Here is a 23,836-nt window from a genome sequence, read left to right on the forward strand (position 1 = left end):
AATGGTAGAACTCTAGCTTTGAGCCCCCCAAAAAAATATATACTCAGGAACAGTACTTGACCCTGAGTTTAAGACACTGGACTGGCATGCGTGCGTGCGCACACACACACACACACACACACACACACACACACGCATGTGCATATATACACACAATCACACAATCTCTGGATATAGCCTATAGGGGAAGGGGTATAAACTTGCCTCTAGTTAAGAACCACTTACGTAAGACAATTAGCCATCCACATCCATGGATTATTGGGAGATAAAAAAGTAATTCAGGCAAGAATAATTCTCAAGGACCATGTTTGTGGGAAGTCACCTTTAACCCTAAGCCTGCTTTCTTGTTTTCCCTCTTTCTTTTCCTTCCCCCCATCCACCCCCCACCACCACCTTGTCTCTCACATGTAAAATATGACTTTGGCATGCGAAGTCACCCTTTAAGAGAGGTTTTTGCAATCTCTACTTGAGCAACCTTTTTTTTTTCTTTTATACGGTTTCAAATCTATATTAACATAGCTTCTGAGCTTCTAGAAAAGTCTACAGGGAAGCAAGATGGTCTTCTTTTCTCCCATATTCAAAAAATACAGAGAGGAACATTTAAGAAGAGTGAAGTTTAAAATAGCAGCGTCTTTGAGGCTTCTTCTATCTCCAGAATATTTGTTAATTTACTGTGAACTGAGACTCTGATCATGCTAAATGATAATAATAATAATAATCTTCAATGCTAGGGTGTTGTGAGATGAGAAGGTATTTTTCTCATGAAAGAAATATTTGAACATGACCAACTTTGGTAGTGGTCCAAAACCTCAGTGCTTGTTTCAAAGGTAGATTCAGCTACAACTAGTGACTCTGACTTAATAGGTCTTGGTGAGCCCAGGAATTTACATTTATTAACAAGCAACCAAGGTGATTCTTCAGCTCTTCCTTTGAAAGATGCCAGTTTGTAAGGGAGATGAAAACATAGAGCTGGGCTGGAACTAGCTAGAAAATGTCTGATTGCCCGAAATGCCAAAAACAAAAATTTAGACAATTGCTTCATGTGCAAGAGCTCTGGGAAATAATAGGACAGAGTTACAGGGATATAGAAAGAGCCATGAGAAGGCAACTAACAAGTACCTGGACCCTTGTTTGATGCAACTCTGGGTGGAGGCAACTCCGAGAGGGATTCTCATCCATCTAACTCATCCTGTGAGGAAAGTGGGTAATTACTTGGCGTTTAGGTCATTACACATGCAAATTAGAAGAGCAAATATAAACGTGAGCCAACCCAAACAAAACAATTCTTAGCACATTCTAGAATCACCATGCCAGTCACACCATCATTTCCAGCTGCCCAAATGTAAGTACCAGCAATGACATGGTTCCAGCTCTTTGATAGATACATATTAAGGCAGGAATATTTTATTTGGTGGGTGTTTTGTACACTCAATGGGGGGGATGATGTTTTTTCCTTCCAAGTTGACTGTGTATTCTTACCATAACAGAAAAAAAATCAATAAATACAGGACTAAATGAGTTCAAACAATAACTTTTGTTCTCAGTGTTCACTATTGATGGTTCATAGCATGGGATTCTAAGGTTTCTTGCTTCTGTCTTCCAATTCCTTCAGCTGTTTAAGGAATGTGAGTGACATATGGATAGAAAATGAGCAAAGAAAAAGGAAGTTCTTTCTCCTTTTTTTTCTGACACCTTCTGTTGGATAGTGATATTTTCATGGGTAATATTTTGGTGTTGTATTGGTTCACTGTCTGGCCCACATGCTTCTGTTTATTCTAAGATTCATATTTATTTTTTATGGCATTGTACGAGGGCCTGAATTCAGGGCCTGCAAGCTGTTCCTCAACCCTTTTTCTCAAAGCCAGCACTTGAGCCATAGCTTCACTTGGGGACCTTTTTGGGGTGGTTACTTGAACATAAGAGTCTCAGAAACTTTCCTGCCCAGGTTATCATCAAACTAAAACACTCAGATCTTTGCTTCCTCAATAGCTACAGCTGTGAGCCACCAATGCCAGTACTTTTCTAGTTCTAGACTTCCTTATCTTTTTTCTCCTGAGCCTCATTTGATGATGCATAGGTAGCTACCATGATAAAGCCCATCATTTAAGACTACTGTGGCTTCTGACAATAAGTCGAGATGTCCTCAATGGTTCCTAAAGGTTCTTTCTATCTAAAGGTTCTTAGGTGTTGATGAGGCTCAAGAGAGACTGTGGAGAAGCTGGGTGAATCATAGAGAAGGGTGGGGAAAGATTTCACATGCCAAGTGAGTGATGGTTGACTCTTGGTTAGGAAAGGCTGTCTCTAAGAGGCTTAAAAATCCATGAGCTTATACTCCCCAGAGAAACTGACATTTAAACTAGCTGAAAAGTGTCTAATCTGATACGAAGTTGTCTGCCAAGACAGGTGGATTGGAGCAGGTACAGGTGGTTTTGTGAGGGAAAGAAAATAGAGACAGGTAAATCTAAGGTGGGAAGAGTCTGGGAAAAATAAAAAAAAACCAACCTGTTATAATCTGTCATGCAGATTAATTTTTGGAAGATCAACTCCCAATAACCTTTCCTCTGCTCTGTCTAGCTGTTTTCCATGACTTTCACTTGGCATCCTTAGTCTAGCACTGTCTAGATTCTGTGCCTTTGTAGAGTGGGAAGGACTCAGCTCACTGCCTTGTGGGTGAATTCATTAGGGAAATCCAGGCTAAAAGTCATTAGCAGTGAAAGTTTCTTAACTGGAAATCCTCATCCCAAGGGGAAGAGCAGTAGTCTTAGACACAAAAATCTCAGGGGCAGCACCCAGACCCTCATTTACAGGGAAAGTGAGGGGTTCTAACTTCCAGCTGGAAAAATATTCTGAGTTCTACTTTATAATGATAATATATAGAAAATAAATACAGAAGATATAAAGAGATCAGACAGAATAGCAATGAGGAGCAAATAAATTGGAAGAACAAGCTTTCCTTAATCAGCAAACTTTTTCCCCTTCCCATTCTTGAAGTAAATGCAGTTAAATGTCATTTGCAGGAAAATGGAAGGAGCTGGAGATCATTATGTTCAGTGAGATGTGCCCAGCTTGAAAAGGCAGATACCACACATTTTCACTCACTGGTGGAACTTAGACCTAAAAAGATAATGGTGGATGGGCACCAGGGACTCACACCTATAATCCTAGCTACTCAGGAGGCTGAGATCTGAGGATCAGTTTCTAAGCCAGCCCTGGCAGGAAAGCCCATAAGACTCTTATCTCCAATACACTACTCAGAAAAAGCCAATTTGTGGTTCGCTCAAGTGGTAAAGTGCTAGCCTTGAGCACAGAGAGGTTCAGGGACAGAGTCCATGTCTTGAGTTCAAGCTCCAGGACTACAAAAAAAAAAAAGATAATGATGATGATGATGGTAATGATGATGATGATGATAGGAACATCACATAAAAGGAGCACTGATTGGTGGGGGCTGGAGTGAGGCATTAGCAGGAGGGGAGGGGTGAAAGGCAAAGGTACAGGTAGGTGAAGAGGATCAAAGTACATTATAAAGATAGACTACTGAAGGCCGAGAGCGTGGCCTAGTGGTAGAGTGCTTGCCTAGTATGCACAAAGCCCTGTACCATATACACAGAAACAGCCAGAAGTGGTGCTGTGGCTCAAGTGGTAGAGTGCTAGCCTTGAGAAAACCCAAGGACAGTGCCAGGCCCTGAGTAAGGCTCATGACTGGCACACACACACACACACACACACACACACACACACACAGATAACACTGGTGAGAGCTTAAGCGGTGGAACAAGAGGGGGCTTGTTCAAAGCACACTATGCACTTCAATAGAGTTAGCACAATGGAGTTAGCACAGTGGAACCCCCTTGTGCTTTTGCTGTGTACCAACAAAAATAGATGAATGTAGTGAAATGTAGCAAAAACAACTACCTACTTCCAAAGCTCTCAAATGGATCGCTGCTCTCTGAAAGTCTCCTGATCCAGAGCACGAGGCATATCTGAGATGTGTATTACTTAGTGGGCCTGTTTGCTTTCCTCCGCACATACTAAGGAGGAAGCCATCTTTTCCCCAGGATCTCTGAAACCTGTCCTGACTCCTCCAGCAAACAGCCTTTCCTTCTTCCAGATCAGTCCCCCAAGAAGCCATCTTCTTAGCAGCTGGTTACCCAAAGGTGGGGATCCTGCTCATTGCAGCACTCAAAGTCATGTGAATCACATAGGTTATAAATCACAACAGAGTGATTGTGTCATGTAAGTGTCTGCATTTTCTTTGGCGTAATGCTGTCTTGTTCAACCAAACTTTATATTTGGGGGCATCTTGAGTTTATAGCATCAGGGATAACTGTGTACTTGGACAATTTCTTAGACTACTGGAATGAAGGTGGGGTTAAGTTTACAGTTTTATCTTCAGGGACAAAATCAGTGAGATACAATTAAATGTTTCAAAATTGGGGATGAAATTCATATCATCTAGGATTAATCATTTTGAAGTGAAAAGTCCAGTGACATTTGGTAGCCTTACAATGTCATACTGCTATTACTAATATGTGTTCCAAAATGGCTTGTCCAAAGGAAACCCCACACATACAAAAATGTGAACTTTAAGGCAAACTAGGAATTGACACGTGATTTGCATAGCATTTGCAATAGGTGCTGCGTTTCCATTTTCTTTTTTCATTGTATTGATTCCACATAATCTGCTTTATATTGAAGAAAACTTTATTGAAGTGTAAGTCTAAGGGAAAAAAAACCTCTTGAAAAGCCCCAACAATCTGCACTTCTAGGAAATTATTGGATAACATAAATCTGTATAGAACACACTCTTCAAAAAAATAGAGCTATAAAGGCCAAGCACAGTGGCTTATTTCTATAATCCCACCTGCTTGGGAGGCAGAGAGTGAAAGAATTGTGGTTCAATCTAGCCATGGAAAAGGAAACCAATGTACAGGGAAGGATGGTGCAGTTTCAGGTTTGCAAAAGACATAAGGAGGAAGATTTTTATCCAAGGCTAGTCCCAGAAAAAAAAGATGTGGGACCAAAAAAATAATTCTAACTCCAGTACTGAAAAACAATCTAGAATAGTAATTAGTAAATATTGAATAAAACAAAATTCTATAGAAGAGTACTTATTAAATAGTGACTAAAACAAGGAACAAAAATAGCTCGAAATGAATGAATCAAATTAATGCAGGATGAATGGATGAATGAATGAATGGTTGCCTTAGAAATGGCTGTAGGACTCGGGAGCTGTGTTTCAAGAAAGTGATTTGAGAAGTTACAAAGGAAAAGAAGCATGTGAAGGTGGTACCCACCTTCAAAACAAATGGAAGGGTGGGGGATTTAACTATCATTTTGTAAAAAGATAGGTAAAATGATCAAAGAGTCCATAGATTTTGCTATTTATTATATCTCAAGTCTTGAGATAAATAGAATATTTTTGTTAAGGGGATAAATACTGATAGAATTGCAATAATAAGAATGGTCACAGAAAGACCAGATGGAGCTGAATACCTGGTTATCTGTCATTGTTTATAAACTTGGATTGCACCTAGTGTGGCAATGTTTATGGGACTATTTCTTAGTTTTAGGGCTGCTGTTCCTAATTTACATCTCTCAATATGTTAAGTGCATTTCTCCCTTATGACTATGGGTTGAACTATGCTATTACTTCAATAGTTTGTGCAACCAGTCATCCCCAGAACCACAAGAATGTCTGGAATGATACATACATACATACATACATACATACATACATACCATCTTGTGACAGTTGGTATTATAACCTAAAGTTAATTAGAGCATTGGAATATTTTTCATCAACACAACAATTGGTTTCATAAGATCTAGCAAAGCTGGGAAGTTACTCTATTCCAAGAGAGTAGTCCTTTGTACCCCAAATTAACACTCCAACCTAGGCACCATAGGCTCACAACTGTAATCCTAGCTACTCAAGAGGCTGAGATCTGAGGATTGCCACCCAAAGCTAGCCTGGGAAGGAAAAAAATATCCCCAAGACTCTTATCTCCAATTATCTAGCAAAATTCCAGAAGTAGATATATGGTTCAAATGGTAGAGTAAAATAGTCAAGTGAGAATTTGAGGTGCTAAGTTCAAGCCTAGTACTGGTACAAACAAATAACAGCAACAACAAAAAGTCATACATTCTGGAAGCACACATGGGTATTCGTACCTCCAGCAGGTGTATTTTATGCCTTTCTTGTAGATTCACAGCTCAGCTTCAGGACTTACACTGTATTTGTCATCTAATTTTTCACTTGATGGTGAACTTCTACCTTGTGGAACAGCATATATAACTAGAGAAACCTGTCACATGCCTTAGACTAGGGCATGGCTAGCATCCCGAAACTTGTGGTTGAAGCAGGCCTCCTATATTGGAATAAATGACTCATAAAGGAAATGATCCTCACCATACTTCCTTGATCAGTAAGTTCGGTTTACATATTGTCTTCAAACCAGACATCAGCTTGGTCCTGATAAATGAACTTACAAATAATACATGAACCAGCAAAATTCTATTCAATGAAAATTTGCCCACTTAAATCACAGGAAAATTTCTGAAGAGCTATAGTTTTGGAACTGTGCTAGTAACAGAAAGTAAATGATCCCTTTATTTAGTGTAAAACCCAAACTTTGGGATCAAAAATGAGGAAAATGTTCAAATGTTTACCAATAAACTCTCTTTAAAAGGCACACACACGCACACACACACACACACACACACACACACACACACACACACACAGGGAACACCTTCTAGGTTAGGCTAACCAACCATTTGATTAGATGTAATTGGCACATTAATTAATTTCCACGATCCAGTTAATTGGAGGCTGGCAAAGAGGTGGGATGAATGCCAGTATACAGGCTCTGAGTGTGACTTTCTGTTTCATTTGAGACATTCTGTGTCTACTCCATGCAGTTGTGGAATTAAATCTGACCAAGGATGTACGGTGCTTAGCATATAGCATCACCTCTGTGTAGAAAGCTCTGCTCCTGGCTGCTTTGAAGACTGGAACATTGGCACTCTTCCAAGTACCACTCCATGTGGAGAAGTCATCTCTCCATCATATTGCCTTGTTAGTTCCTTTGTGACATTTATCATTCTTGACATAGCTCATCTTTCTTTGCTTAGGTGTGTGTTACTTCCCACAGGAATGCCATCTCCACAAGGACAGAGTTCTGTTCGTGTGTTCTGTGTTCCTAGCACCTGACACAGAACTTGACACTTCAACTGGGACAAATACTACACATCTTTCACCACTACGTCATAGTGGGTTATTTCTTGCATAAAGATGACATTGGTTCAAAAGATGTTACAAATAGCCCACAAGTCTTTTACAGGGGGTGGGGGTGTTAAATCATTATTAATTTTTAACATTTCCCATATGTAATATTTTATTTTTTTATTTTTTTTATTTATTTTTTTTGCCGGTCCTGGCCTTGGGCTCAGGGCCTTGGACTTTCTCAAGGCTAGAGCTCTACCACTTGAGCCTCAGCACCACTCCCGGTTTTTTTCCTATGTATGTGGTACCGAGGAATCGAACCTGGGTCTTTGTGCATGCTAGGCAAGCACTCTACTACTAGGCCAAACTCCCAGCCCCAAATCATTATTATTTTTATTATTTTAAAGTAGTTGTACAAAGGGCTTCCCCATTCAACAAATGAATTTATAAGGATAGGGCATCTTAAACAATATCAGCCCTTTCATCACTCACAAGTCTATTTGTGTGTGTGTGTGTGTGTGTGTGTGTGTGTGTGTGCCAATCCTGAGGCATGACCTCAGAATATAAGCACTGCTCTTGAACTCTTTTGCTCAGGGCTAGCACTACTGCTTGAGCCAGAGCTCCACTTCCAACTTTTTGGTGATTAATTAGAAATAGGAATTTTTTTGGCCACAAGAGTGGCCTAGTGGTAGAGTGCCCACCTAGCATGCACGAAGCCCTGGGTTCGATTCCTCCATACCACATTAACAGAAAATGCCAAAGTGGTGCTGTGGCTCAAGTGACACAGCACTAGCCTTGAACAAAAAGTGTCCAAAGATGGTGTTCAGGCCCTGAGTTCAAGCCCAGGACTGGCAAAAAAAAAAAAAAAGAAAGAAGAAGTAATGTGATCCTCAGATCTCAGCCTCATGAATAGCTAGGATTATAGTAGCTAGGTGTAAGCCATTAGAACTGGGCAGGGGTTTGTGGGGCTTTTTTTTCTTCAATATATAGTTCCAATGATTTTAAATTTTTCTTTGGTGATTTTCTAAATAGAAAACCATCTACAAGCAGTATTTTTGTCTTCTGAGAGAAATTAGACCTCATTACTTTTTGCTCAACTGAGCAAACTCCCTTTTCTTGTTTAAGAAAGGCCTATTGTTAATATCTTGAAGTTGAAAAGTATTTGCTTGTTGAACTGAAAGCTGTCACCAAACATATCTTGTGAGCAGTAGTTGGAAGAGAAGACATTAAGATGACCCTGGGAGAAAAGTCAAAAGAAGCTAGAAAAATACATCGATGAAAAACTATGCCTACCTATAGAGTTCTTCTCAGTGGAGTGATTTTATATTGCAAAAAAAGATTACATTGCAAAAAATGCTTATATGATCAGCAATTCTCTAATCTGGGTGATTGTGGTGATTGGGGTGGGGGTAAGGGACCAAATTCACTTCTGAGATTTGGATCAACACCCTGGAGTAGATAAGACAGATTATTATGTTCTACACAGCTGTTAATATTATAAACCAAACTGAAGAGTATCTTTTTAGCCAAGAGGCTGTGCAAGAGGTTGCCAGAGTTACCAGATACTAAGACTGAAAATGACTGCTTGAAAATGGCTGAATAAACCAGAAAAGAAACCTTTCTAGCATCTAAGTTTTTCTTCTATGACCATTCACCCTAGAAGGGAAGGGATATGAGAAGATTCCTAGACAGTACTGTTATCCAGCCTTCTTCACTTGTGCCTAGCACAGACTCAAACATCTACCACATCCGCTGTTTCTTTCTGCTGAATTCTGAGCTTTCAAGTTTCAACCACAAATGCCATACCCTCTGCCTGGATCCACTGGACTGGACCTAAGTTCTTTTCTATAAACTTGATTGTATAATTACACACACACACACACACACACACACACACACACGCACACACGCGCACACACACACACACACACACGCACACACACACTGGATTACAAGGATTATGTTGTGCTTATGCACAATACTTTTGTGTAACAAATACCAGACTATATAGGCTGAAATCAGTTCAACCAATTATACTGTGAACAGAGTAAAAACCCATCAATTCTCACATTAAAAGATCTAGGCATATTACCAATAAATGGAAAGGAAAAAAAGAATACACTAAAAATGTCGACATTATAGCAGACAACTTCCTGAATCACTATTATTAACATACAATACAGTTTTGTGTTGTCTGGTGATAATCAATAGGCAAATGGTACCCAGGAAAAGTTATTTGAATGGCAAGCTGCTCGGACAGGTGGTAAATAATGATTAAGGTGTACAGAGGAAAGGATGAAAGCCCAGAACACAGTCATGCTTTATTTTCGTGTTTCTGTTTGTGACTGGCATAAAATCTTTACTGTGTTTATTTATCATGAGATGAGAGGATGCATGTGGAAATGTATTTTTAATGTTAGCAACCACCAGCACCACATAAGAAATGTCAAATTAAAGAGATGACTTGGTGAAGTGCAAATGCAAGCTGGCTTTGTGTAGGAAGTAAAAGCTCTTTCATGGTTTCTGAAAGGACCTTGATGAGTTTTAAATTACATATATAAGTAGGTAGGTAGATAGGTAGATGGATAGACAGACAGACAGATAGATAGATGTGTATGTGTTTGGAAATTACATTTATATACACACATTACATCATAGCACGTTGACTTTCTAGGAAGAAAGATTTCTGTGGTTTCATGTATCTTAGTTTAGTCAGAGAGAGGTACTTTCTAACATCCTGTTCCTTGGGCTGTCTTCCAAAATATCATATGCAAGTGTTTTCTTGTTGTTGTTGTTGTTGTAGTCTTTAGCTTCCAAAGCCTTAGAATGTCTTTTGAGGGACAGTGTGGTGGGGGGGCAAAGATGAAAGATGGATAAGCCAGATCTGTCCACAAATGACTGAATGCACTCAGTCCCTGCTAGTCTTTCAAATGAAGCTGCTACCTGTAATTCCACTTCCAAGGAGCTCTTAATTACTGAAAGAGGGAGGATTAGCTAAGAATCTCCTTTACAGTCTTTCTACTAGCCAAGCTCAAGTTCTTAGAGCAAACAGCAACCACCAAAGTAAATACTTTCTCGAGGCCAATACTTCAGCCTGGGAGGCCTCACTTAGAGACAGAATTATGTTGGCTTGTTTGCCTAACAAGTCACAGAGGTTGGGTGGGAGGGGAGGAGGGAGGGAGGGAGGACCCGGGGCAGGGCCCGCCCCCCTGGAGATGGGATTGGCTCCTCCTCTCCCTTGAGTCATTCCTTTTGCACTTCAGTTGGACAGGTTGAGGGAAAACATGTCATTAAGGTGTTGTCCAAGTGAGCCCTGCAAGTGTAGGCTGTTCCCTAGGTCTGTGGCTTTAGGTTTTCAGAGGAGGCGGGCTTGTGATTGGCGATGGGATCGAGTTGGCGAAGCTGGTCTGGTCTGTGGGGAAAAATGCCTTGGTAAGAGGAGGCGCCCTGGAGCTGGAACCTAACGCATACTTGGAGAAGAAAAATGACGGAAGCTCCTCGGGGGTTTGATTTCAGTTTCTTAAACGAAGAAGAAGCCAGGACGATCCTTCAGGTGCTGGAAAGAAATGAGGAGCTCCAAAGGGCCGAGAAAGACAGGATCAGGTACAGAGCGAGATTCCTGGCAGTGGCCCTGGAGGGATGGGGCGCAAATCCCCTGGCTTGGGGCGCAGACGCACCTGCTGGGCCCTGTGGGATGTGACGGGGGTAAGGTGGGGCGGCGGGGGGGGAGATCTACCTGCGGTCAGTTTCCAGGGATGTCTACCTGGTGGCCGAGGGGCTGGGACTCTAGGGTCCCACGGGGCAAGTGGCACGTCCTTCTATCGTTGGGTCCCAAGGCCGTGCGCCCCCCAGGTTCTGCCAGGTGCCTTGGGGGCGGAGGGAAGGTCCGGTGTCTCCCAGGAGACCTGTCCCGGGACCTGGGCCATTTCAGGCACGTGAAGTAGGGTGGAGACACCACCGATTGCCGAACGCTGGCAGGTGCTGTCCAGGGCCTGTTCTCACCCACTCACCCCAAGGGTGGAAGCTGGGTGAACTTCCCAGGAAGATTTGTGTGCGGTACGGGATTGGCTGGGCTGGGCTGGGTCTTCCTGTGTGTGGTGCTGTGGGGAGGAAGTTTCTATGGAAATTCCACCGCTGACCTTCCCATAGGCTTTGTCCAAGGTGAGCCACAGAGTTACCAGCGAATGAAAAATCAGAGATAATTACCTTTGCGTGTCAATGAACCAGTTTTTCTGCTGGGCAGATGTGGGAGACGGACTTGGATGGAATAAAAGAGATTCTCACCCATCTTGGAATAGACCCATCGTTAAATAACCTCCTCCACTTCCGTGTGGAAGGGAATTGAAAGGTGTGACTCTCGGGTCACAGTGGGTTGGTGGCCTAAGAATTTAGAAAGCCATTGTCCTCAGCTGCTTGGTCCTGAGCATTTCTGATTGTCAATGTCTTTCCCAATAACCCTGTCTACCTGTCCCTCCCAACCCCAAACCCTTCTCACCTTGTTCAGGTCTTCACAGGGGGGTGCCTTGTTTTGTAGACAGATTTAGAATACAGGAGGCTGAAAGCCCCATCCTCAATCTTCTCCCCTAGATATGACTTTGGGGAGGAATGGAAATTGAGGCTTGGGGATGTGGATTTCAAACCACCATGCCTTTTTTTTTTAATAGACATTGCCATTCCCCACTCCCAAAATAGTGTAATAAAAAATGAGTTCTGGCTGGAGTTTGGCCTAGTGCTAGAGTGCTTGCCCAGCATGCATGAACACCCAGGGTTTGATTCCTCCGAACCACACACATCAAAAAAGTCAGAAGTGGTGCTGTGGCTCAAGTGGTAGAGTGGTAGCCCTGAGAAAGCCCAAGGATAGTGCCAAGGCCATGAGTTCTTCAACACATATGTATTCATTAAAACTGTGTTGGTGTCTGCGTGTTTTACTGGAAGCATTTCTTGTCTCTGAAGACGATGGGGCTTAAATGACCCACTGTATATCTGGGAAAATGAGGGCAGAAAATAAGAAATACCATGAAAAGAGAGTGGTTCATTTAAGAAGTTACTGACTTGACTGCTCATCAACTGTAGTCTTAGAAATAGTGATACAGTGTTCTCTGAAGGAAATTTTTGTATTTTATCTGGCCTAGTGCTGATTGTATTTTCTCTACAGTAGCACATGGTGTCCGCTTCAGTTGACTATTTATTTTCAACTCAGAGCTTCAAGCTCTTGCTTGGCTTTTTCACTCAAGGCTAGCACTCTGGGGCCAGGAGCATGACCTAGGGGTAGAGTGTTTTCCTGGCATGCATGAAACCCTGGATTCAATTCCTTGGTACCATATACACAGAAAATGCTGGAAGTGGTACTGTGGCTCAAGTGGTAGAGCACTAGCCTTGAGAAAGCCCAAGGACAGTGCTCAGGCCCTGAGTCCATGCCCCAGGACGGGCAAAAAAGCAAAGACTGACACTCTACCACTTGAGCCATAGCTCCATTTCTTTTGGGGGATGGCTAATTGGAGCTGGGTCTCATAGACTTTCCTGACTCTATTGGCTTCAAACCTCGATACTCAGATCTCAGCCTGCTAAGTAGCTAGAATTACAGGTATGACCCACCAATGTCAATCTTCCATAGACTTTAAACAGAGCTGAATCTGTACATAGATGGCAAAACTAGGTGTTAGGAAGAAGGCTCAAACATGTTTCCTGATGCTCTTGTTCTAAATGAAACATCAACAGGAGAAGCCGCAATGCTAAGACAACCAAAACGGTAGCTATTAAACTATTAAAAGTTACTTAAATGATCTGAAAAATGTCAACATGAAAACAACTTAAAGAAAGTACATTGGCCAAAGCAATCATTTCTTTTCTCCTGGTTAATTCCTGACTCCCTCTGTGAAACACCCGTGTCTGTGAAGACATCTCTATGGGACCTCAGCAGTCACCAGCTTCTGGCTGACATGCATAGGTCTTAAACACTGGCATGTAGAAAAGACTTGAAAGAACACGTCAACTTGGCTGTCTCTCCTGCTTTGCCTATTGATATACATGATCATCATATTTTCCAAATCAAGCACCAGGATACATGACTTCAATCTGAAGAGTGATATTTTGGAGACAGTTCCATTATGCCTGTCTAGGGCGACTCTTCCCTATACTGAGAAAAAGCTCCCAGATCTCTCAGCTTGAACAATAAGGAAAACAAAAGAGAGTTTGGAAAGTTAGCTACTTGAGGGATATCTGTTTAATTCAATTCTATAGGATAAATTCAAGGACAACTAAGGGTCCTACAGTTAGAAGCCTAAGACTACATTGTTATACAGGGACAGAGACAGACATTAAAGCTATGTATTCATCTGGCAGAAGGCAGACCCACCCAAAGAAATGTTCCCGAGATCACAGATTTTTTTGTTGTTGGACATGGAGCTTGAACTCTGGGCCTGGGCACTGTCCCTGAGCTCTTCATCTCAAGGCTAGCCATCTACTACTTGAGCCACAGTGCCACTTCCCCCACAGAACTTTCTCCTGAGCTCCATACTGGAATTCTGTGGCTCTGGCTTGCTGGGAAAATATTTGCATTAAATAGAATCATATTTCTATTATATAGTCTATTCAGACTTAGATTCAAGCTGATAAATAGACAAAAGATAGAAATAGGGGCCAGAAGCATGGCCTAGAGGTAGAGTGCTTCTCTAGCCTGCACAAAGCCCTGGGTTTAATTCCTTAGTATTGCATACACAGAAAAAGCCAAAGGTGCTGCTGTGGCTTAAGTGGTAGAGTGCTATTCTTGAGAAAGCCCAAGGACAGTGCTCAGGCCCTGAGTTCAAGCCTGAAGACTAGCAAAAAAAAAAAAAAAATAGAGGTAACTGATGCATAGCAGAAGACAGCCTAACAGTAAACAAAACCAAGGAGTAAGTGTTCACCTTCCAATCATAAATGAAAATTAGTTTCACAACTAAGGCTGCCACAACTAAGGAGTTGAGTGAAATGGAGCTATTCTGCATGTTAGCAATAGAAGTGGCCTATACGGCTTTTAGTGAGCAGTGTGGCAGCATTTAGAAAGACAGGCCTTGACCTAGATACGGAATTCATGGATATCTCTCATTAGTAGGAGACTGAGGTAGAGGAGATGGCCACACCAACATTTATTAAGTGCTGTCTTTTGATTTAATGATAGTAATTACTGTGGTAATAATAGCAGCTAGCATTTATTAGGCCCTTACTGTATACTAGGCACTGCACTGACCATGTTATACAGAGTTAACCCTTCTAATAACTTTGTCAGGCACACTCTTTAATTCCCACAGAGAAGGACATAACTTAGAAAGTTTGAGTGTCTCGTTGAAATCCAAGAGTAGAGATAGATTTCAAATCCAGGTCTGCCAGAAAACTATTTTAGTTCTTTCTAATAATTTTAAAATAATATAATACTTATATTTTAAGTATTATAATACTTATATTTTAAGTATTATAATACTTATATTTTAGATACTATTAAGAATTTTTTTACAAATGGGAAAAGAAAATTTGTTTTTTTGTTGTTTTTTTTTGAGACAAAGTCTGGCCTCAAACTAATAATATTCCTGATTCCAGAGTACTAAGATTATAGGCCTGCCTGGTAGAAAAATGAAATTTTGCAAGGGTAAGGACAAATTACCCAAGGTCACACAGTTTACAAATGGAAGAACTAGAATTTAAACCACTGTCTCTCTGGAAAGAAAGAAGATAGTTGTAAGTATTAATGTGCCCAACTGAAAGTTGGGGCTATTATTATGAAAAAAATGACAATGGTGCATAGTGAGGGGATTTGGAGTATGTATCAACTGGTCTTTGTGGCCCACTCTATCCATCCCAACACTTGAGAGGCTAGAGATAGGAGGATAAAAACCTCCAAGCCAGCCTAGAATACATACCAAGATCCTGCCTCCAAGAAAATTGTGAATAGGCATTTTTTTAATTTTATTTCTCAGTCTTGGAGCTTGAACTCAGGGTTTGGGCACAGGTCCTTGAACTCTTTCACTCAAGGCTAGCACTCTACCACTTTGAACCATAGCTCCACTTCTGGTTTTCTGGTGGCTAATTGGAAATAAGAGTCTCACAGCCTTTCTTACCTGGGCTGGCTTCAAAACACGATCCTCAGATCTCAGCCTCCTGAGTAGCTAAGATTACAGGCATAAGCCACCAGTGCCCAGCTTGTGTTGATCTTTTTGGACAGAACTGCCAAAATGATGAACACAAGGGGAAATAGCAGAAGGACCAGTGCGTGTTCTCTGGGCTCGTCAGGAAACCGGGAGTTGCTCCTTTGGCTACATGAGAGAATCTTCAAAAAAAAAAAAAAAAAAGTGATACTACAGACATTGAAGAAATGAGGTCTGTTTACACTGCTGGTAGGAATGTAAACTAGTACAACCACTCTAGAAAGCAGTTTGGCAGGTCCTTAAAAAAACTAAACATAGACCTTCCCCAAGACCCTGCCATACCACTCCTAGGCATCTACCCTGAGCCAGAATATGATAAGGACACCTGCACAGCCATGTTCATCGCTGCACTGCTCACAATAGCTGCTTAAAAACTCAGATGCCCCACTACAGATGAATGGATACAAAAAATGTGGTATATATAGATACAATGGAGTTCTACATAGCCACCAGGCAAGATAAAATAGTGGCATTCTCTGAGAAGTAGACAGAGCTAGAGTAAATCATCTTGAGTGAGATAAGCCAAGACCAGGGGAACAAAAAGTGTATGGTCTCCTTGATATGTGCATACCAGATCTAAACAATACAAGAGCGATGACGCAATAGCCAGGCACTCCAGGTCATTGACATAATTTGGAGATATAAATATATAGAGAGACATATAAGTCTATGATGGGATATATATTCTATAGACGTATATTGATATATTATATAGACTGATATGTACCTATGACATACAAAGGCTCAGCTTAATTTTAATTATGTTCTTAAATTTATGTGCCAGTGATTGCACATAGGGATTTTTTTCTTAAATACTTGTTTGTACAACATGACATTTGAAACATGATGTAAAAACTCACTTTTAATATAGAAAACAGAATGTGCTGCAGATGTTATCATGGCAAAACTGTAAAGGTCTACATTGTTACCCAGCATGCTGTTGGTGTTGGTTGTGAACAAACAAATGCAGGGCAAGATCCTTGCCAAGAGGATTAATATGTGTATTGAGCATAGTAAACACTCTAAGAGCTGAGATCGCTTCCTGAAATGAGTGAAGGAAAGCAATCAGAAAAACAAGGAAGCCAAGGGGAAAAGAACCTGGGTTCAACTGAAGCACCAGCCCGCTCTATCCAAAGAAGCACACTGTGATAGCCAATGGAAAGAAGCCTGTGCTATTGGGACCTGGGTCCCATAAACTCATGGCTTAAGCCACAGAAAAAAACGAAAGACCACTGGAATATAACAATAGGATAGGGTAAGCCGGGCATTGTGGATCACGCCTGTCATCCTAGCTACTCAGGAGGCTGAGATCTGAGGATCGAGGTTCAAAGCCAGCCCGGGTGCTAAAGTCTGTGAGATTCTTATCACCAGTTAATCACTAGAAAACTGGCAGGACAGAGGCTTGCCACCAGGCCAGGCATTGGTTGGGATGGAGTCTCACAATTTTTTTTGCCTGAATTAGTCATGACACTCTAACTCTCTGACTCTCAGTGATTAGCAAGTGAGCCACCATCCCTGCTGACTTTTGAGGTGTGTGTGTGTGTGTGTGTGTGTGTGTGTGTGTGTGTGTGTGTGCTCTGGATACATCCTTTGTAAAATAGAGGTTTGGCAAATGTTCTTTCTTCCCATCCACCTCTTTTGCAAGTTTTTCTTTGCTCAAATCCAACATATCAACCTTGTCTTTTATGAATTATGGCTTGGGTGGTATGCTGAAAACATTCCATAACCCCAAGAATAAGAAGGAGATTGGAGGAAAAGGCATTTGTAAGAAGACATGAGATTGAACTCCTGCAATAGTACAGTTAGAGGATTGCCTTTCTGTTTCCTTCCTGTTCCTCTCTTTACTTCCTATGCAGGTAATTCATCCTGATTGTCCTTTAGGTGTGGTGTTCTCTGGTACTGTGATAGGATGATAGACTGTTGTGGGGAGGGGGTTGTGGGCATAGTTTTCTTCCTGAAGCAGGACATATAAAGCTGAATTTCTCTTCGTCAAGGCCAATCATAGAATCTCCGATCCAGCCACCAGCACACCCTCACCCTGTCTTGGAGCTGCTGTGCATAGGAGAAATGCTCTGACTTAACTAGACTTATAGCGGATGATAGATCTTTAACGTCTCAAGAAATGCAGAAGAATCTAAACTAACAGGCCTTGCTGGGTCCCCGCCTAGTCTCTTAGCATTAGGTTTTTATCCAGTCCCATTTCAACATGGTTGATCACCCTTTGATCGTGCCTATATAATGAAGTCTCCCTAAAAACCCACATGGGTGAGGGCCAGAGAGCTTCCAGGAAAGAGAACTGTGGAGGCTCCTGAAGGAGGTATCTAGAAGACAGACTGACTCTGTGCCCCTTCCCTCATAGCTTGCCCCTCCACCTCTTCAACTGTAGCCTTTGTTCTTTAAAATAAGCCAAAAACAAGTGTTTCCCCGAGTTCAGTGAGCCACTTGATGGAACTAATGGAACCAGAGAAGGAACCTTAAATCATAACTGATTAGGCCAAGGCACAAGTAAAACAATGGAGGCCTGGGGACTGGCACAGTGGGGGCATTCCTGGAGCCAGAGCCCTCGCTGGCAGATAGCAGAGGATGCACGATGGGTGATCACTCACCAAGGTCTTCTATGCAGACTGCAGAACCAAAGTGTTTTTCGAACAGAGCAGAGTCTATTTATTTGTGACTTAGCACACCGTGAATGTGCCACATGACTTAGTCATGTAAACAGTAAGCACCATGACTACACAATTAGCCAAAGCAACAACAGAACCCTGAACATTTCCTACTCTGGGAGAGCCAGGTAACTCCTTAGAAGCTCATTGTGTAAATGGAAAGCAGAAACTGTTCTGTGTACAAACCAGCAATCAGTACAATGAATCTGCTAGACCATGACAAAGGAACACAGAGAACAATCAGGGTACAGTGAGACACCCCAGAGATTGGCAGGAGCAAGAAGCCTCCTGCACACCTAGACTAGAAGTGGTGTGCTGGTAACTAGACCTCCTGGAAGAGAAGGGGGGTTAAACAAATACTTGGCAGCATGGAGTTTCCTCAAAAAACGAAATATAGAACTCCCCTAAGACCCAGCAATCCCATTCCTGTACATTCATCCAATAGAACGCAAGCAAATACAACCACCAGCACAACCATGTTCACTGCAACACTATTTACCACAGCCAAGATATGGAGTCAGCCCAGATGCCCTTCAATGGACACATGGATCAAGAAAATGGGAAATATATATACATATAATTAGATACATATGATAATACATTATAGACACACAATGGAATTTGATTCATCTATTAGAAAGAATGGTATTATACTGTTTGCAAGGAAATGAAAAGACCTGAAAAAAATTATATTAAATGAAGTAAGCCAGACCCAGTGAAACAAAGGTTGGATGGTTTCCTTCATTTGTAGTAGATAGAATATGCCTATAAATCTATAAGCAAACACGGGTGGTACGCGAGTGGTTACAAATGAATTAACTTGAAGTATAGACTCTATGGAGAGCTTTAATGGTATAATCCTTTTAAAAAGGTCAAAGTGCCACAGAATAAGCACCAGGAAATGGGTATATGCAGGAGGTAAGTGGGGACAAGGGGAGATAGGTAGACAAATGAAAGGGAAAGAGCAGTCAAGTAATCATTGTATATACCACAAAACTAATTAAAAAAATAAGAGAAAGGGAGGGATGAAAGGGGGGGTGAGAATATTGAGGGGTGATACTGACCAATATGTGTTATATTCACAAACTGCTTTGTTCTATTTCACCTCCTTTGTATAACTAAACACAATAGAAATAATAACATAAAGATTATTTTCATAAAGCTGGGTACTGGTGGCTCATGCCTATTATCCTAGCTACTCAGGAGGCTGAGATCTGAGGATTGTGGCTCGAAGTCAGCCTGGGCAGGAAAGTCCATGGACTCTTAGCTCCAATAAACTACTCAGTAAAAGCCCAAAGTGGCCCTGTGCATCAAGTAGTAGAGCACTAGCTTTGCGCACAAAGAGGCTCAGAGACAATGCCCAGGCCCTGAGTTGCTGAGGAACAGCAAAAAAGAAAGAATAAGGGAGAAAAAAAGATAATGAGAGAATAATAAACGACAGATAATTTAAAAATTTTAAGTACTTGTCTTGTTGTGTCAGCCAATTTCAAACTAACAATAGTGTAATAACCAGCTCGCAACATTTCTGAGGCTCTGACAGCTTGCCTTTGTGAGCCAGTACAAACCAAATCTAGCATAATTGGCTGGAGAAACAGGAACAGCTGATGGTATCCAAGTCTCCCCCCTACACACACCCCTTTCTTGGGTTTGGGGTTCCTTTGAGAGAAACTAGAACCCATGATACATGTTGTGATTGGGAATTTGTTTTGTTTTTTCCAGTCCTAGGCTTGGGCTCAGGGCCTGAGCACTGTCCTTGGACTTTCTCAAGGCGAGAGCTCTACCATTTAAGCCTCAGCACCACTTCTGGCTTTTTTCTATGTATGTGGTACCGAGGAATCGAACCTGGGTCTTCGTGCATGCTAGGCAAGCACTCTACCACTAGGCCAAACTCCTGGCCCCGTGATTGGGAATTTGGAGGGATGGTCATTTCTGGAGCTAAGCAGAGGAAGGACAGTTCCTCTTTTCCTCTTCCTTTCTTCTGCATCTCTGTGATTGTTGCCTGTCATCCTTTACATGATATTATCTCACAGCTATTCATGAATTGCTTCTCTAGCTGAAAATTACTACTGGACACAAGTATATATTCCTAGCTACTTAGGAGACTCAGAGCTGAGGATCACGGTTCAAAGCCAGGACAAGAAAGTCTATGAGGATCTTATGTCCAATGAAGCAACCATAACAACAAAAAGGCCAGAAGTGTAGCGGTGGCTCAGTAGAGTGCTAGCCTTGACCAAAGCTCAGGGAGTTCAAGTCCTAGTACCAGTACCAAAAAGAAAACGTAAAGTTAGCGGGACTTTTCCTTTCTATTACGTGATGACACTATTCTTCACGCCCAATGTCTTCTCCTTTACACTTTGTACCTCTGGTTTCTGCACTTCAGAGTTTTCCTGTTCTGCTGTTGTTTCTCGGTCCCCTTGCTTTCTCTTTCTGGGTGCTCTACCTATAAAGGGATTATGATTGGCTTTACCATGCACATCAGAATCAAGGCCTTAGGGTGGAGAGGTAGAGAGGTAGTGGGGGAGGGGCTGTAAAAAGGTTACATACACCAACACTGAAGCTAGAATTTGAAGGACTGGCTAAGAAACTAAGATACCTCTAGGCACCAGCCACGCAGTCTGTTCACTTCTCGGCCCCCGTCCTCCTCTGATGGAGGTTTTTGACTCCCTAATGTTGATGATACTGCTTTCTCTACCTGACTACTCCCTGGGCCACATTTTGTAGTGATGGCCCTCATGCCTGGGTATCTGGGCTCCTTTAGGGCCAGGCACCCTCCCTGCAGCCCCTTCCAGATCAAAACTTAGCGCTGTACTTTCTTAGCAGAAGTCATAGCTAGCCCATTCGGCTCCACTGATGGAATGCTTGCATCTCAGGGGCTGAGATCCACCTTGTCAGAACTGTGCCTTTGCTTTTTTTCTGTAGTCACCCTGATTCTCTCCTCTGTGTGCCCACCTGTGCACAACTGGATGTGTCTTCCCAGAATCTGTCATGGTGGATTTTAGATCACAGGATCTACTAAGACAGAGATCCTCAGTCCAGGCTGAAATGACAATCCTTTGGGGGAAAGTCTCAAAACTACCCGTACTCGGTTCCCACTCTGAAATTCTGGCTGAATTTCTCCATGACCAAATTGGTCTAGTAATTTTTTAAAGCCCCCAGATGACTCTAATGTATACTTAGGGGACCCTTTCCACGTGCCTCAGCACTTGGACACCACACTCACCTGTTCTATGTTTCCTACATCCCTTCCTTTGTATAAGTTGAGGAATTGCTGACCTCAAAAATCCCACTATTGGGAGAAAAGCCTGGGGTCCAAGCAAAGGACAACAGAGAGGACTGTGATTGGCAGAAATGGAACAGACCTGTTGTCTTTCTGGCTTTAACTGCTTGACTGAACCAAAGGCAAACTTCTACCCCTAGAGCTGTTTCTGTCTAGCAATGGGAAAAAATCTACTTTACTTTGGCTATTTTTTGTTTTATTTTACTGCCCCCTGAATGTGGGTCAACACCTTATTGTGATAGCCAGAGACTGGTTAGATCTGGGCCTCATGCCCCAGTGTGGTTGACTTTGGCTGTGGAGTGGTTGTGCTTCTTGTTCTTTCCTCTCAGGGGTGTGATGGAATTCTGAATGGACTCTAGGGACAGTGCCTATGTGAGGGTGGGTGGAACTTGTGGGCTGGATTTCAATACTTGTTCCTTGAGCTTTTACTTCTCAGGGCCCCTTCAGGATCACTGGGGCCACCTAACACTTCTGCTCTCTGAAAGCTCTCACCTTGGTAGTAATGGCTTTAGGTGTTTTCCTTAAGGCACAAAAAGGGTTAATGTATGTTGGTATGGAGTAGATTCTGGCAATGATCCCACTCTCCCATGACGCCAAAGTATATAAGGAAGAGTAGCTGGCTCATGCTTGCACTTTCACTCTCTCTCTCTCTCTCTCTCTCTCTCTCTCTCTCTCTCTCTCTCTCTCTCTCTCTCTCTCTCTCTCTCGTATTTCTATTTTGCTTCCTTTGTGATGACATCAGTGTCTCCTCTATCTTCAGCAATCACCCACCAAAACTTTTCCTTGTAGGTCACAGTAAAGACCTGGCTCTAGCAAAGGCAACTGGACAGGCCAATAAATTAGATCATGTCTCTCCATAGCTGTTTAATTGCTTGGCCACTGCCATGCAGGCAAAAGTCTTTGAAAGTTTATGAGTACCGCTCCCTCCAGGGTAATCTGTCTCCACCTTCAAAGGCGCAGCAGACCCCACCCTCACCTAGTTCAGCTCAGCTCTGGCTGCAGCTCCCTCCCTACTTTTCTTTCCATTTCTATGTGACTTCTAAAGCATTGTTCTGGCTCCCCACATCCTTAAAGAGAGCTAAATCATCATGAGAAAGGTATACATGCATATCATTCTTTTTTTTTTTTATTTTTTTATTTATTTATTTATTTTTTTTTTTTTTTGCCAGTCCTGGGCTTGAGCTCAGGGCCTGAGCACTGTCCTTGGACTTTCTCAAGGCTAGAGCTCTACCACTTGAGCCTCACCACCACTTCTGGCTTTTTTCTATGTATGTGGTACCAAGGAATCGAACCCGGGTCTTCGTGCATGCCAGGCAGGCACTTTAACCACTAGGCCAAACTCCCGGCCCATATCATTCTTTTTCTGTTCAGTGATTTGCAAACGTCTAAAAACCAATTCACACATATTGTAAATGACATAATTTCCTGAGCTAGTGATGATTTTCTCATTCAAGTGGCCCTAGTGCTTTTCTGTTCCTAGCTTACCTCATTTTTCTGTTCCTAGCTTACCTCATTTTTCTGTTCCTAGCTTACCTGAGCTCCATCTCCAAGCATCCCCCAGTGTGAAGATTCTGTACCTCCAATGGTAGGCCATTGCTGAATGCAAGCCTGATACTGGCTCCTTCTCCTTCTTCCTCCTCTTCTCCTTCTCCTTCTCCTTCTCCTTCTTCTTCTTTTTTGCCAGCCCTGGGCCTTGAACTCCATGTCTGAGCACTGTCCTTGGACTTTCTCAAGGCTAGCGCTCTACCACTTGAGCCATAGCACCACTTTCAGCTTTTTTCTATGTATGTGGTACTGAGGAATCGAACCTGGGTCTTCGTGCATGCTAGGCAAGCACGTTACCACTAGGCTCCTTCTTTGACTTCTATCTGCCTTCCTTCTGGGAAAGCAAGTCAACTGTTCTTAGGTATCTGCCTCTGGCTGCAGTCTGGATCAAGAGAGAGTTGCGTAAAGAGGCCTACAGGGTCTCTCAGAGTTCTTGTTGGGAGCTTCATCTTCAACACAGTCAAGGTGGGGGAGGAGCCTCACTCCAGGTGGTGGATCACTGCTGTTCTGCCCTCCTGAATGTATTCGCGATGCGATTGCAGGAGCCGGCTAATACAGGGATGCCTTGTTATGAACACAAGTTTGGCTTTTCTCAACTGCTTGCTCCCTTTCCTTTCTGCCCTCTGCCATGGGGTGTCACAGCATGAGCTGCTTTCCAGATGCTAATGCCTTGGACTTCTCAGCCTTCCAAACCATAAGAAACAGGGTGACCGCTGTATCTATTCCCAACAATACTAATCCAGGGATCTTGACTAGCGATGAGGAGAAGTTGCAAGATTAAAGAAACACTCGAAGAGTTAAATCGATAGAACCTGGTGGCTGGTGAGCTGCAGGAGAAAGGAAAAAGGACACTTGGTATGAATGTAGTCTAATGAGTTTGTGGTAGAGTCCAGATGGACTCTACACTTTGAGTCTGCTATGAGGTAATTTATTTGAAAACTACACAATG

At 42.3% G+C, this 23,836-nt stretch overlaps 1 protein-coding gene across 1 annotated transcript in view; it reads left to right on the forward strand.

The window, feature by feature from the left end:
* Positions 1–10,489: 10,489 nt before the first annotated feature.
* Exph5 (exophilin 5) overlaps positions 10,490–23,836 on the forward strand; it is a 49,674-nt gene continuing 36,327 nt past the window's right edge. Inside the window, exon 1 of the mRNA XM_090319569.1 lies at positions 10,490–10,828. Within this exon, the coding sequence (XP_090175695.1) occupies positions 10,710–10,828 (119 nt within the window). The 5' untranslated portion in view covers positions 10,490–10,709. The remainder of the gene's footprint in view (positions 10,829–23,836) is intronic.

This window comes from Megascapheus bottae, chromosome 27, assembly GCF_031878675.1.
Source record: "Megascapheus bottae isolate mThoBot1 chromosome 27, mThoBot2.hap1, whole genome shotgun sequence".
NCBI classification, from domain to species: domain Eukaryota; kingdom Metazoa; phylum Chordata; class Mammalia; order Rodentia; family Geomyidae; genus Megascapheus; species Megascapheus bottae.